Source organism: Aethalodelphis obliquidens, unplaced genomic scaffold (assembly GCF_003676395.1).
Source record: "Aethalodelphis obliquidens isolate GAN/ISIS:26980383/991018 unplaced genomic scaffold, ASM367639v1 scaffold31, whole genome shotgun sequence".
NCBI lineage: Eukaryota > Metazoa > Chordata > Mammalia > Artiodactyla > Delphinidae > Aethalodelphis > Aethalodelphis obliquidens.
This window is the reverse complement of record NW_020837975.1, coordinates 9,549,813-9,561,707: the sequence shown is the minus strand read 5'-3', so window position 1 is coordinate 9,561,707 and position 11,895 is coordinate 9,549,813. Positions and strand designations below refer to the sequence as shown.

Sequence of the window (11,895 nt, the reverse complement as noted above, 5' to 3'; positions counted from 1 at the left end):
AGCAGAGAGGGAGAGGCGCCATCAGCACGCGCACGGCCTCCAGTGCAGACGCAGAGCAGGGGAGGTTGGCGGGGTCAGCGAAACCATCTCTCCCTTTCTCTCTTCCCTGTCTAGTGGCACTAATTGGTCTGACGCCTCTGTTATTTTAGTCACACACATTGATCCTGGATTGTCACATTGCCCTGCCGGGCTGTAGGTTCATTCATCCTCTAATCCCTGCTTCTCACAGGCGCCACATAATTTTGACTCTTCCTTGGGCCCCTCTTTGGCAGCAAACAGCAGCCCTGAGCTTGGACAAGGCTCTGATTAAACCCACCCTCTTTTCTCCCCTCTTGAGTACAGCTTCCTCCCCTTCACCTCCAGCCCAAGCTGTTTCATTCACGCAAGTCCCAGACCACAAAGCACCGAAGGACAAGCCCCAGCACAGAGCCACACAGGCATTAAAAATATGTTTATCTTTAATGATCCAAGATTCTGCAAGACACACTGATACCCAGAATTGGGTGGAAATACAGCATCTCAGCGGTGCTGCTGACAGCCTGGGGGATGCTGGCCTGAGACCCCTGAGGTGGAGTCAATTCCAACCTCATGGGGAGCCTCAGTGCCCTCTATCTCCATGGAAACCAGTCTAGCACTGGGATGAGACCCTAGGGAGCCCACAGGAGCATCTCTGAGAGGTATTTCCCATTAAAAACAACCACAGGTTCCCTCCCCCACCCAAAGCTACTGCCCAGCTTCCCCCTCCACCCCGCCAAGATAGAGGAAATGGAGTGACCACAAAAGGACAAACAAAAGCAACTGTGCCTCCTGCTGGGGATGAAAAAACGGAGGGGGGAGGGTGGCAAGGTGGCTGGGACAAACGGGAGTGCCATGATTGCCAGAGGACTGAGTGCAACCCAACCCAACAGGACCTCTGTTACAGTGGGGCCACTACTGTTTGGCGCATAGAAAATGGCAGGTCTTCAAGGCTGCTTCCTTCCCTTCTAGAGCTGCCCAAGGTTTGGATCAAAAGGGGTGAGGCCCAGGAAGGCTCTACAACCCCAGGAAGCAGTCGCACCTACCACCAGACAATGCTACCTGCATCCTGACGTGGTGTCAGAGATGTGGGGTCCACATGCCTCCCTTCCCGGCCTGCGGGACGGTCAGAGGTTTGGGCTGGGAAGAACTCCAGGGAAGACCAGGAGAGGGTAGGGGGAGGAGACAAGAAAATCTCCAACTTGGCATCAAAACAGAGCAAAGTTCAAAGAAACAAAACCTTGATTTATATAGCAGCTGCTCCTGGCCGGCTCCCAACAGCAGGCCTCCTGCCTCTCAGGGTCGGCCCAATAAAAAGTTGGGCAAAGCAGGAGCATGGCCGCCCCCTCAGGGCACTGTGTGGAACTCAGAAAAGTGAGTCTACAGGATACAGGAAGGAATGGCAGAGCCGAAGCCCTGCTGCCCTCTGACAGACACATCCTCCACTGGCCCCATGTGCCCTGGGCCCTGACCTCAAACGTGCTGTAGGAGCTGCATCCTTCAGGCTGAGTCCCAGCAGGGGAGACAGTTCCCAGGCAGGGCTCCGGGGAGGGAATTCCAAAAAGTGTCCCAGAAGGCCCCAACTGAGCTCTTCAGAGGAGGCCACCAACCTCACGGCCAGGCTCAGGGAACGACAGGGCATTCGGCAGGGGTGGGCATCCTCAGGCGCTGTGCGTCTGGATGAAGGAGAGGACGTCCTCCTTGGACAGCTTGTCTGGGTCCTGGGGCTTCTGGGAGTCATGCACACGGATGCCATCCCCCCACTCCCAGAAGAGCCGGCCGTAGTAGCAGATGCTGGGGAGGAGAAGGGAGGTCAGAGGGCTGTACCCACGTGGAGCAGGACCAAGAGCTCACCACCCATCCTGGCACCCGTGACTTCGGGGATGGGTGTTCTTAAGAGTGTGTGTGTGTGCACTGGGGGCAGGGGGGAGGGCAGGTCTCACTAATGACTCCAATTGAGCGTCTTCCCTCTGGCAGCCAAATGTACCTAGTAGGCCCTGCTCCCTGCCTTCCAGAACCAGCTTTTTTCAACACACAGCTGCTGCTAATTGCATCCTACTGGATCCTTTAATTACTGATATTCCTGGTTTATCTGTCTCTGCTGCTCTAATAGAACAGTATTAGTGTGGTGACACACTGGTGTCAGTGGCTAATTACAGGCACATCAGGGCTACTGGCTGCTGTCGAAACCTATGACCAACAATCCGGCAACACACTGGGTCCAAAGGCAAGACTGTGGACCTCAGCATTAGCCCACACCCGGCCAGGGTCGGGCCCTTCACACCCAGGACCCCCAACCATCACAGCCATACCCTCGTGGGAAGCCCCTGCATGGGCAGCAGTCAGTCTCAGGACCCGGGTGTGCCCCGAGAGGTCAGGCTGGCATTCTAGCAGGAGTACCTGGGGCTGCAGGGGGCAGGCCTGGAAGAAGGCTACTTACTGAAATGGAGCAATGGCGTCTGAAGGGAGGTCAAAGGTAGAGTTCTTGGTTTTCTTGTTGTAGAAGAACTTCCTCTTGAAGCTTTTGCTGAATCCCATAGTCCATGGCTCTGACAGAAGGAAAGGGGGAAGAAGCCCAGAAAGGACACAAAATACCCATGGGGGACAGGTCAGGCCAGTGAAGGGCATGCCTTCCTTCACGCCCGTTCCTCCACTCCCATCCCCGCCAAACAGCAGCGGAGAAGAGCCTGTGAGGACACAGCCTTCATCACCCGCCCAAAGGGGCTCCAGGAAGACAACTAAGATAATTCTCAACAACTCTCCCCAGTCCCGCCAACCTGCTACCAGGGCAACATCTCTCGGGCCCTGGCAGAGGGAGTAGGAGTCTGTTAGCCAGAGGGTACTAAGGAAAAAGGATTCTACAGGTGATACGAATGGCCAAGCTTGACTTTCTGGATCTGCTGTTGCCCACTGCGAAGGCCCTTCTCCTGCCATGAGGACACCACGTGTGCATATACAAGTTGGGCTCCCCTCTCTCCAGCCCCAGCACAACCCCCCCAGGATCCACCGAAGAACAGAAGAGGCTCAGGGAACACAGTCCCGCTCAACATACACCTCAAAGAAATGCCCACCTCAGTAGGGAGCCCTTAGCTCTGGCTCAAGTAGGGTCTGGGCCAGTTGCCCTGGCTGAGGGAGTGGGGTTAGGGAACAGTGGCTCATCACCCACCATTCACTGTCCTGACAATGTAGAGGCCAGTGGGCACAAAGTGCCGGTCGTCCCGCCCTGTATAGCTGAGCTTTGGCGTGCCACTGGAGCCCTTGATGATCTTCATTTCCAACCTTGATTTTCCAGAGTAGGCATGCAAACAGGAAGCGTGAGTGTGTGTGTGTGTGTGTATGTGTGTGTGTGGGAGAGAGAGAGAGAGAGAGAGCCCTAACGTTAGTCTCTGGCTAATGTCAAAATCAGCCAACCAACCACAGTACTTTACCTCAGTTCAACATGAGAAACTGAGGCAGAGACTTGAGTTGCTCCAGGCCACACAGAAAGTGAGTTTGAGTGCGGTGCTGGGTTTAGAACTCAGGCTCTGAACTCCCAACTAAGCAATGGAGGCAGGGAAGTGACACAGGCCCCTGCTATGTTGCTGCTGTTTGCGGGGTGTCAGGGTGACACCGGTAAGGGTAAGATCTGACTACGAGTGCCACTGGATCTTCAGTTCACCACCCATGGCATCAGTGTGGCTACTAAAGAGTTAATTCGGGAGCACTGAGACCCAGCCCAGCTCCAGTGGCCACAGGGGCACACCCAGGATGAGACCCTCAGATCTGAGCACCCTGCACACCGCTAAGATTATGAGGAAGCAGTTACACCCCCTCTACCCCTCCAGGCTCAATCTCTCTGTCAGCACCAGGAGCTGGGATTTATAGTGTTTCAAGCAGCTTGATGCTCTGCCCCTAGCAGGGACAATCGTAACTGTTACAGCATCAACAAGCCCGCTGGTATTTCTGCCTGACGCACACACCCCTCGTAACTGTTACAGCATCAGTGAGCCCGTATTTCTGCCTGACACACACCCGCCCGGCTCCCCTCCTGACAGTGCTGAATCAGCTCTTAGCTGGGGGGCCCTTGGCTGCAGCTGAGCCACGCAGGCAAAGGAGGTGGGGGGGCGGTAGAGGCAGCCACCAGGGCAACTCACCACCACACCCCTAACCCACCGCTACAGAAAAAGAGAACGAATCCTGGACACTGCCATGCCCCCCACCCCAACTCCTCTCAAATCCTGAGCTACCCTGGCTGAGTCACTCACCTGACAAAAATCTTCTCCATCTCCTCCAGCCTGTATACCTCCTTCACCCTGTGGACAGACGGACAAAGAGCTGACAAAGGATTCTTGGTGGGACACTTGTCTGGGCAGCAGCTGGTAGGCAGGAGGCTGTGCCTATCCTCACCTTCTGCCTCAGGCCCTGCACCACCCAACCCACCAAGAATGAGGACCCCTAGCCTGTCACTGCCACCCTCCACAGACAAGCCCTAGGTTTCAGAGCTGCCAAGCACCCCCTGGAGCCTGCCCCAGGGCACCCGGGGAGCGCAGCTATGGTTCAGGAAGTCAGGTGGGGGAAAGAGGAAGGTCTGGCAGACCAAGATGTGCCTGTCAGCATTCCCACCCTGGGTCACCGTCACCATCTCTAGAGGCCAGAACACCAAGGGCCAGGCTCTTGCCCAGGTCTGTCTACATGGATTTTAGGCCTTCCTGTAACAGAGTTGCTTCCAAATCGTCCTAATAGGCCTATTACCATTAGGGGTGAGGAGACCCCCCTACCCAGGATGCAAGGCTCCTGTTTGATGCCCAGCCCTCCACCTCTGGGGGCCCCTGAACACGCCTTTGGAACTGCTACTGAGTAAGGTGCCCAGAAGCCAAGCAACCAGACCGTCACAAGCAGCAGAGGCAGGACCCCTGGAAGCTGCTTCTCAGGAACCGGCAGACAGGACATTTTAAAGTGCAAGAAGAAATTACTTTTAGACTTTCAGAAGACTTCTAAAAGTGCATTCCCACTATTGGATTTAATCCTATGTAAATCTGTATTAAAAAGAATAATGAAAATTATTTTGATAAAATGTACCTCAGTCTCTAGTCACATGAAGCCCCAAAGATAATAACCTCAGACCTCAGCCCAGACTGGAAAAGTCTGTTCCATCTGTCTGCTCCCTCACTGTTACCCTCTAAAGGCCTAGAACTTTTACATTACCTAACGTGGCAACAAACCATGGCCTTCTTTCCATGCACCAAGGATCCCATTACCTCAAACCAACCTTTTCTTTTTCATGTTCAAAAACTCCCATTCCCTCAGCACCCTTTTCTTACCTGAAAAAAATGAAAAGGCCAGGATTGATATGCTAATGATATTCAAGCATGAATGTGTGGCTCACAAGGTGTGTTAGTGCTCTCAGAGGCATGTGTGTCTTAAATGAGGATGCCTTAAACCTGAGGAACGAACCTCTCCTGTGGAGGTTGGCCCACTGTGACAGGCAGGAATGGGGGATACTCTGGGGCAAAGGAGTCACCTACCCAGCACCGCCAAGCAAATCACTCAATGGCAGTCTGATCTCTAATGCCAGCCTGGTCTGGTCTCCTCCACTGAGCCCTCCCAGCCCTCACAGGACAGGGAGGCAGGCACTGGCCAGAAAGAAACAATGGGAGAGGAGGATTTGGGGGGAGAGATGATCTGCTCACCTGATGGGATTCATGTCAGGCCGACTGGGCTTGGAAACAGCTTTCACAAATTTCTCAGCAAGCTGAATTCTACAATCCAAACAGAGTCTCTCAGAGGCAAGTAAGGGTATCTTTACCAGCACCTGCAGCCCCAGGGCACTGTCATGGCACCAGTGGGAGTACACTCCTGAATCTGCAGCAAAACTGCTCCAAGAGGCAGCACTCATGTCTCCCAGGAAGCCCACCCTTGCCCTTCTCCAGTGATGTCGTCATGAACGCCCTCTCCTCCACTCTGGATTCTGACCTCTACTTTCAATACATCTTGGTTGGTTTCCCTGAAGTGTAACTTCGGCTGTGTTCAGTCACCTCCACCAGAACTTCAAGCATCATCTTTATTCTGTGTGTTGGCTCCTTCACCCCAAACCACAGATACCACAGTACACCCACTCAGATGAACCAACTTAGGAGTGACTTCAGCACCATAGCGGTGTAAGATGTCTCTCCTTTTTGTACCCCCCTTTTAAACGACTGATTAGGAATCTATCCACGAACAAAAGTACCTCTGTGGGAGTTGTGGGATCCATAAACTGACTTAAGTGGGACCACCAAGAACAGAACACATTCTTCAGAGGAGAAGACCCTCCCTCTTCCCCATAAGGTCACCCTCTTGCTCAACCTTAAAACAAACATCACCTCTGATCTGAACAGCTGAGGCAAAATAGAGTGTGCTAGTATGTATGAAATCAAGGCCCAAGTCCTGGTAACTGGGAGTGTCAACACCAATTTCTCACCCTGCCCTTGGAACCAGCTAGTGGGTAGAAGAGGGAAACTCTGAGGATGCTCTTAAGCAGAGAAAGCCTGGGAGAGGCCCAAGCCACAGAGGCTGCCGCCATAGAGCTGCCCTGGCCCACCCCGGCCCACCTTCCCTCCCCCAGGGCCCAGGTCAGACCGTTGGTTAAAGTGCTGCTCCCGCACGTCGCTGCCATTCAGCACAAGGACATCGAGGATGTGGATGGCACTAATCTTCCGCTGGGCCTTTCCCTAGAAGGACAAGTATGCTGCCCACCCTGCCAGGAATTGGCCTGGGGCTCACTCTGCCCACGGTGGCACGCTGGCCTCCATTCTACACATAGCCGGGGGAAGGGAAGGGCTCTAAACACAGGATATTTCTCTCACCTCCCTCCCAGTTGATTCTCAGCACCAGGCTGGCCCATGCTTCTGAGAAGACAGAGGCCTGAGGTGATGGGTGATGAGCCCCCTTGAATCTCAAACCCAGTGAGGCTGCCGCCATGGTGCTCCAGCAGGCCCTGGCTTCCCACTCTGGCCAACTGTTCCCACTGACTGTTCTGAAAGTTATCTGTATGGCTGTAATGCCCAAAGCTCATGGGAAATAACAAGTTGCTTCTTTCCCAAGGAATCCTTGGTCAATAACAATCAGCAGCTAAAAAATATGCAGCAGGTTCACCAGGGACTTTGCTACACAGAGATGATCAAGATCTCCTAAACATAAGGAGACTGTGGTCCTTCCTACCTGAATATGCCATGGCTTAGAGCAACTACTCGAGGAGGAGGAACAATTACAAAGCATTCGCCAGGCCTTGGGCCCTCTCAGGCACCACATACACATAACCCAGTTAACTCAGGGGGCGTGGGGGCGAAGGGACAGGCCCAGCTGTTCCCCAGATGGCAGAGCCATACACGTGAGCAGAACCACCTCTAACCTCCCCTTTCAGCTCATGGACAATCTCCACAGAGAGCAGAGTGTCCCGGGGTAGCTCTGTCTTCAGGTCCAGCTTGACCCAGCGGTCTGACTGGCGGCCATCCCATGTGTAGATCTGAGACTTCTATGGGCAGAGAGAAAGGGCCAGGTCAGGCAGACAAAGACATTGAGTGGTGAGAAGCTCAGCTCTCAAAAGGGCTTTTAGTTGGTGGCTACAAGCTGATGGGGCTGGGAAATGCCAGAAGAAAAGGTCTCAGAGAGATTAGTCAGTTATACTTCGTACACTATAATGACAGTGTTGTCCTCCACTGCCTCAGTGGAAGAGGAGAGCTCTGACTCTGTCCCACTGGGAGGGAACAGGCTCAGGGCACTATTCAAGAGGCCTGAGTTCATGATCAGAGGCCCTCAAGAAAGATCCAGCTTGGTGTATGTCTGAAGTGGGTTTGGTGAAGGGTCCGGAGAACAGAGCAGAGCAGAGAGAAAGTAAAAAAAGATAAAGTGTGAGAGGACACAGAGAAAGTAAGTGAGGAAGAAGAGATAAAACTATAAAGACAACTCAGTGAAAAGAAAGAGCAATGAGGACTTTACCCAATTAAGATATAGAACTGTCAAGGTTTTCCCTCACCTCATTTTAGACTCCAAAGACGGGATGACATGGGATGGTGGTGGTGTTGCAAAGAAATAGCTGCATGGGCTCAAGCCAGCTTAGCCTACTGACCATCCTGCTAGCCTAGGAAGCTCCACATCACAAGAAAGGAGGCAGTGTTCCCTTTAGCGATACATGGAGGTGAATAAGCAAATACATGGATAAATGAAAGATAGAAAGAATGAATGAATGATATTTGGCTAACTTAGAGGAAGAAAGGAAGTGAAGTTTCAAGAAATACCTTCCCTGCAGTCAAAGCTCCAGCTCCCTGGTGCCAAGAGAACGTGCACCAAGTGTGGCAGGCAGCTGTCCAGATTCCCACAGACAGACAGCAAGCTTCCACCACCCAAGCTGGGTAGGAAGCCAGCTGCAGACTTACCCCCAGGCCGATGAGGAACTTCTGCTCACTGCCAGACACCATGCAGCGGTAGTCGAGCACTGGGCGGATCTTCTCCAGGGTTTTGGAAGTAAGCAGCGTGGGCTTATAGCTGAAGATGTCGATCTCAGTGCCCTGCAGCCCCGGGTCAGAGAAAACACGGCTGGGTTGGGGGAAGGGACAGGCGCTCAGTACGGGTGCCTGGGGGGTGAGGGGTGGGGCAGGGAGTTAGGGCAGGCTGGGGGAGGGGAGGGACAGGAAGCACTTGCTGTCTGAAACATGCCCCCTGCTCTACCTACACATGCACTAACTGGGATCTAATTCTGTCTGCTTGGAGTGTTCCTTTAGGATCTATTAGGAGAGCCTGGGAAAGGAAAGAACACCAAGTCCCCAGAGTACAGATCGATTTACCAGAGCTATAAGGAAATGTCACCAGAATATAAAAGCCTCCCCTTCACTAAAACTGAAGGCAAAGACTTGCAAGCAGTTGGTTTGAAAGCAGCTAAGTAATCTCTCTACCCATTCAGAAAAATTTACACGTGCTATTTTTTTTTTTTGAGGCCATCTTGAACCTCATTCTCCAGTCCCTAACCAGCACAATGGCCCATGATCTGGGCCAGATTTAAATAAAGCCCAGGGAAAAGCTGGAAGTCAGGTGGTAGGAAAACATAGGGCAGAAGAATTCTGAGGACCACTCACCAGAAACAGAACAGAAAGTCTAAGTTTAGGCCAGCTCCACTGTGAGCTCTCCTGGCAGCCCCTCCTGGCCCTCTGACCAGCTCCCCAGCCTAAGATCATCCCATACTTCATGTCTCCCCTGCAGGCACACTCACAGGACCCTAAACTTGCCAGGGAGTGAGAGCCAGCACCACCCTTTGGGCAGCGGGAATGCTGAACAGAACACATCTCGGGCCAAGAATCTTCAGGCAGCCTGATGGGCTCCCAGGGAACTCAACACCCTACACCAAAAATTCCCATCTGTGGTGGCCTCAGCCCAGCCCCGGGAACCCATGTGGTACCTGCACAAGCCCTCTGGAGGCCAGGCATCTGGGGGTCTCAGTGATACTACATCTAATTAGGCCTCTCTAACTTTTTATTTTCACCAGATACCAAGCTTACCTGGATTAGCTCGAAGAACTTAGATTTTGGGTCTGTGGAAGAAGGAGCAACTCTAGCCTGGTCTGGGATCTAAAACAAGACAGCAAAGAGCTTTGGTTTTCAAACGCATTTTTGACCAAGGCTGTGTGTGAGTTTACGCAGGCAAGGGCTTAGGCTCAGGCTGGGCAAGAGGAAATGGCACACAACAAAGGAAGCTGGGGTGGGGTGGGAGTGGAGTTGGCTAATTCAGTCACTGCTCCCTTTCAGGCCCTGTGGTAGCACACCCCAAAGGCCACTTACCTTTCTCTGGGGCTCTCTGTGGTCAGTGTTGCTACCCAGGGCCACCAGCAGGAAAATGAGGCCTGTTTACCCACCACCCTTGTCCTTGCTAACCAGCCTGCAGGGCTAAACGAGCAGTGAAAGGGCCAAGGAGGTTACTCCCAACAATGCTGAGACATCCAATTCTGGAGTGCTGTGAGGGTAGGCAGATCTCTTCATTGGGGCAGGGGCGGGGAACCCTAAGATGACCGGGTTGGGAGTCAGTCCCATTCTTCTTTAAAGTTTCCCTGCCCTGGAGCAAAAATGGGCTGGGGAGACACTCACCCCCCAAAGCCGGAGGCACTCTTTCCGGATCTCTGCCTGCCGAGGCTCACTCAGTGTCCTGGGAAAATGAAGCCAGTAAATGACTAAAACGTCAAAGGCATACAAGGAGTGTGCCTCCCGTGCACCCATCAGAACCCCAGAGAGAGGACGTCAGTGTGTACATGCACATACGAGGCCAAGTTGCCATTACACAGGGTGCTTATAAGACTCCCATGCCTCTGCCTCTTGGAGACAGGAGCTCAGATATACACAAAGTGAGATGGCCTCCTTGTCCCACCACAAAGGGAAGGGAGGAGACCACCCTCCTGACCACCCTGGATGTCAGGGTCCCCACACACCCTTCTTCCAATTACCCATCGGCACATGCTGGCTCCTCTGACAAAGGCCACATTGAGTCCATCCCAGGATGTCACCACGTCCCAGAAAGCTGAATTAACTTATGCTCACCCCCTACCAGAGGTTTTCCTTGACCAGTCCTACATCTCCTCTCTTGATCACTCTTTACTCTGTGTCCCCTGAACGTTAGATGTTCTACGCATGCTATGCCACTCTACATCCTCTGATGCACTGTTAACAACTTTCCTGTATCCTTTTCCTGGCTTACCCTTGTCTGTCCAAAGACAACATAATCTTTGAGGGCAAGGTTCATGCCATATGCTCCTCTGGCATCCTTCACAGACTACAGCAAAGTATGAGATTAAAAAAAGTAGGTATTTTTAAGTGTTTGTGTAAATGAAATAAACAAAGAGCTCAGGAGGAGGAACAAAACATAAAGATCTTCCCTTGAAATAGGTGAATTCTGGAAAGGGGCAACACTCACGTGTCTTGAACAAAGGCATGGATTTTGGCCAGAGCTTTGATCTGCAGACTACAATGGCTAGAAGAAAAAAAATGATTTTATCTCAGAAGGATTACCAAAAAAGACAGCCAATAGACATCAGGACAGAGAAGTTTAGCCAGAGCAGTGGCCATCTATGTTTGAGGGAGGGGCTAGAGAGTCAAAAGAGAAACCCCTCGACCATACCCTTAAGGTACCTGATAAAGGCTTAGGGTAAAGCAGAAGAACTGAGTCAAACCCTCCAGACACTCAGATCCCAAGTCCACCTAAAAGGAAGGTTCTGATAGCATCCTTAAAAATTTGAAAGCAGTAGTGAATTGATTCTTTTTTTTTTTTTTTAAAGAATCTTAGTTTTGTAGGATCTTAGTTCCCCAACCAGGGATCGAAACTGTGCCCCCTGCAGTGGAAGCGTGGAATCCTAACCACTGGACCACCAGGGAATTCTCTGAACTGATGCTAAATAAAGCAACAACAGAGCGCAGACCCAGTTCAACTACACACTAAACTGACTTACCTGCACCAACAGCTGCCCTTTCTACTTTAGGCTCCATGACTCTTTTAGACACAACGTCTGGCTTTTAATTTTAAAAGTGAGACGTGATAAAGCAAGATGTGACCCACTGACAAGATGGAAAACAGTCCAATAGAACAAGACCCAGAGGTGATCCAAATGTTGGAATTATCAGACAGGACCTTTAAAATAACTGTGAAAAACACGTTAAAGGATCTAGTGGAAAAGGTATAACATGCATAAAAGATGGAGAATATTGGCAGAGATATAAAAACTGTATTTTGGGGACTTCCCTAATGGTGCAGTGGTTAAGACTCCATGCTCCCAATGCAGGGGGCCCAGGTCCGATCCCTAGCCAAGGAACTAGATCCCACATGCATGCACAACTAAGAGTTTGCATGCCACAACTCAGGAGCCCGCATGCCGCAACTAAGGAGCCC

At 52.0% G+C, this 11,895-nt stretch overlaps 1 protein-coding gene across 6 annotated transcripts in view; it reads right to left on the bottom strand.

The window, feature by feature from the left end:
* Positions 1 to 440: 440 nt before the first annotated feature.
* CMTR1 (cap methyltransferase 1) overlaps positions 441 to 11,895 on the bottom strand; it is a 59,704-nt gene continuing 48,249 nt past the window's right edge. Inside the window, exons 13-23 of one of the 6 annotated variants that reach the window (XM_027127116.1) lie at positions 10,927 to 10,983; positions 10,107 to 10,164; positions 9,525 to 9,593; positions 8,409 to 8,540; positions 7,385 to 7,507; positions 6,613 to 6,704; positions 5,685 to 5,753; positions 4,260 to 4,307; positions 3,182 to 3,294; positions 2,456 to 2,564; positions 441 to 1,809 (exon numbers count right to left, since the gene is read on the bottom strand). In XM_027127116.1, the coding sequence (XP_026982917.1) occupies positions 1,677 to 1,809; positions 2,456 to 2,564; positions 3,182 to 3,294; positions 4,260 to 4,307; positions 5,685 to 5,753; positions 6,613 to 6,704; positions 7,385 to 7,507; positions 8,409 to 8,540; positions 9,525 to 9,593; positions 10,107 to 10,164; positions 10,927 to 10,983 (1,003 nt within the window). In that variant the 3' untranslated portion in view covers positions 441 to 1,676. The other 5 variants (XM_027127114.1, XM_027127115.1, XM_027127117.1 and 2 more) reach the window with 5 other exon arrangements.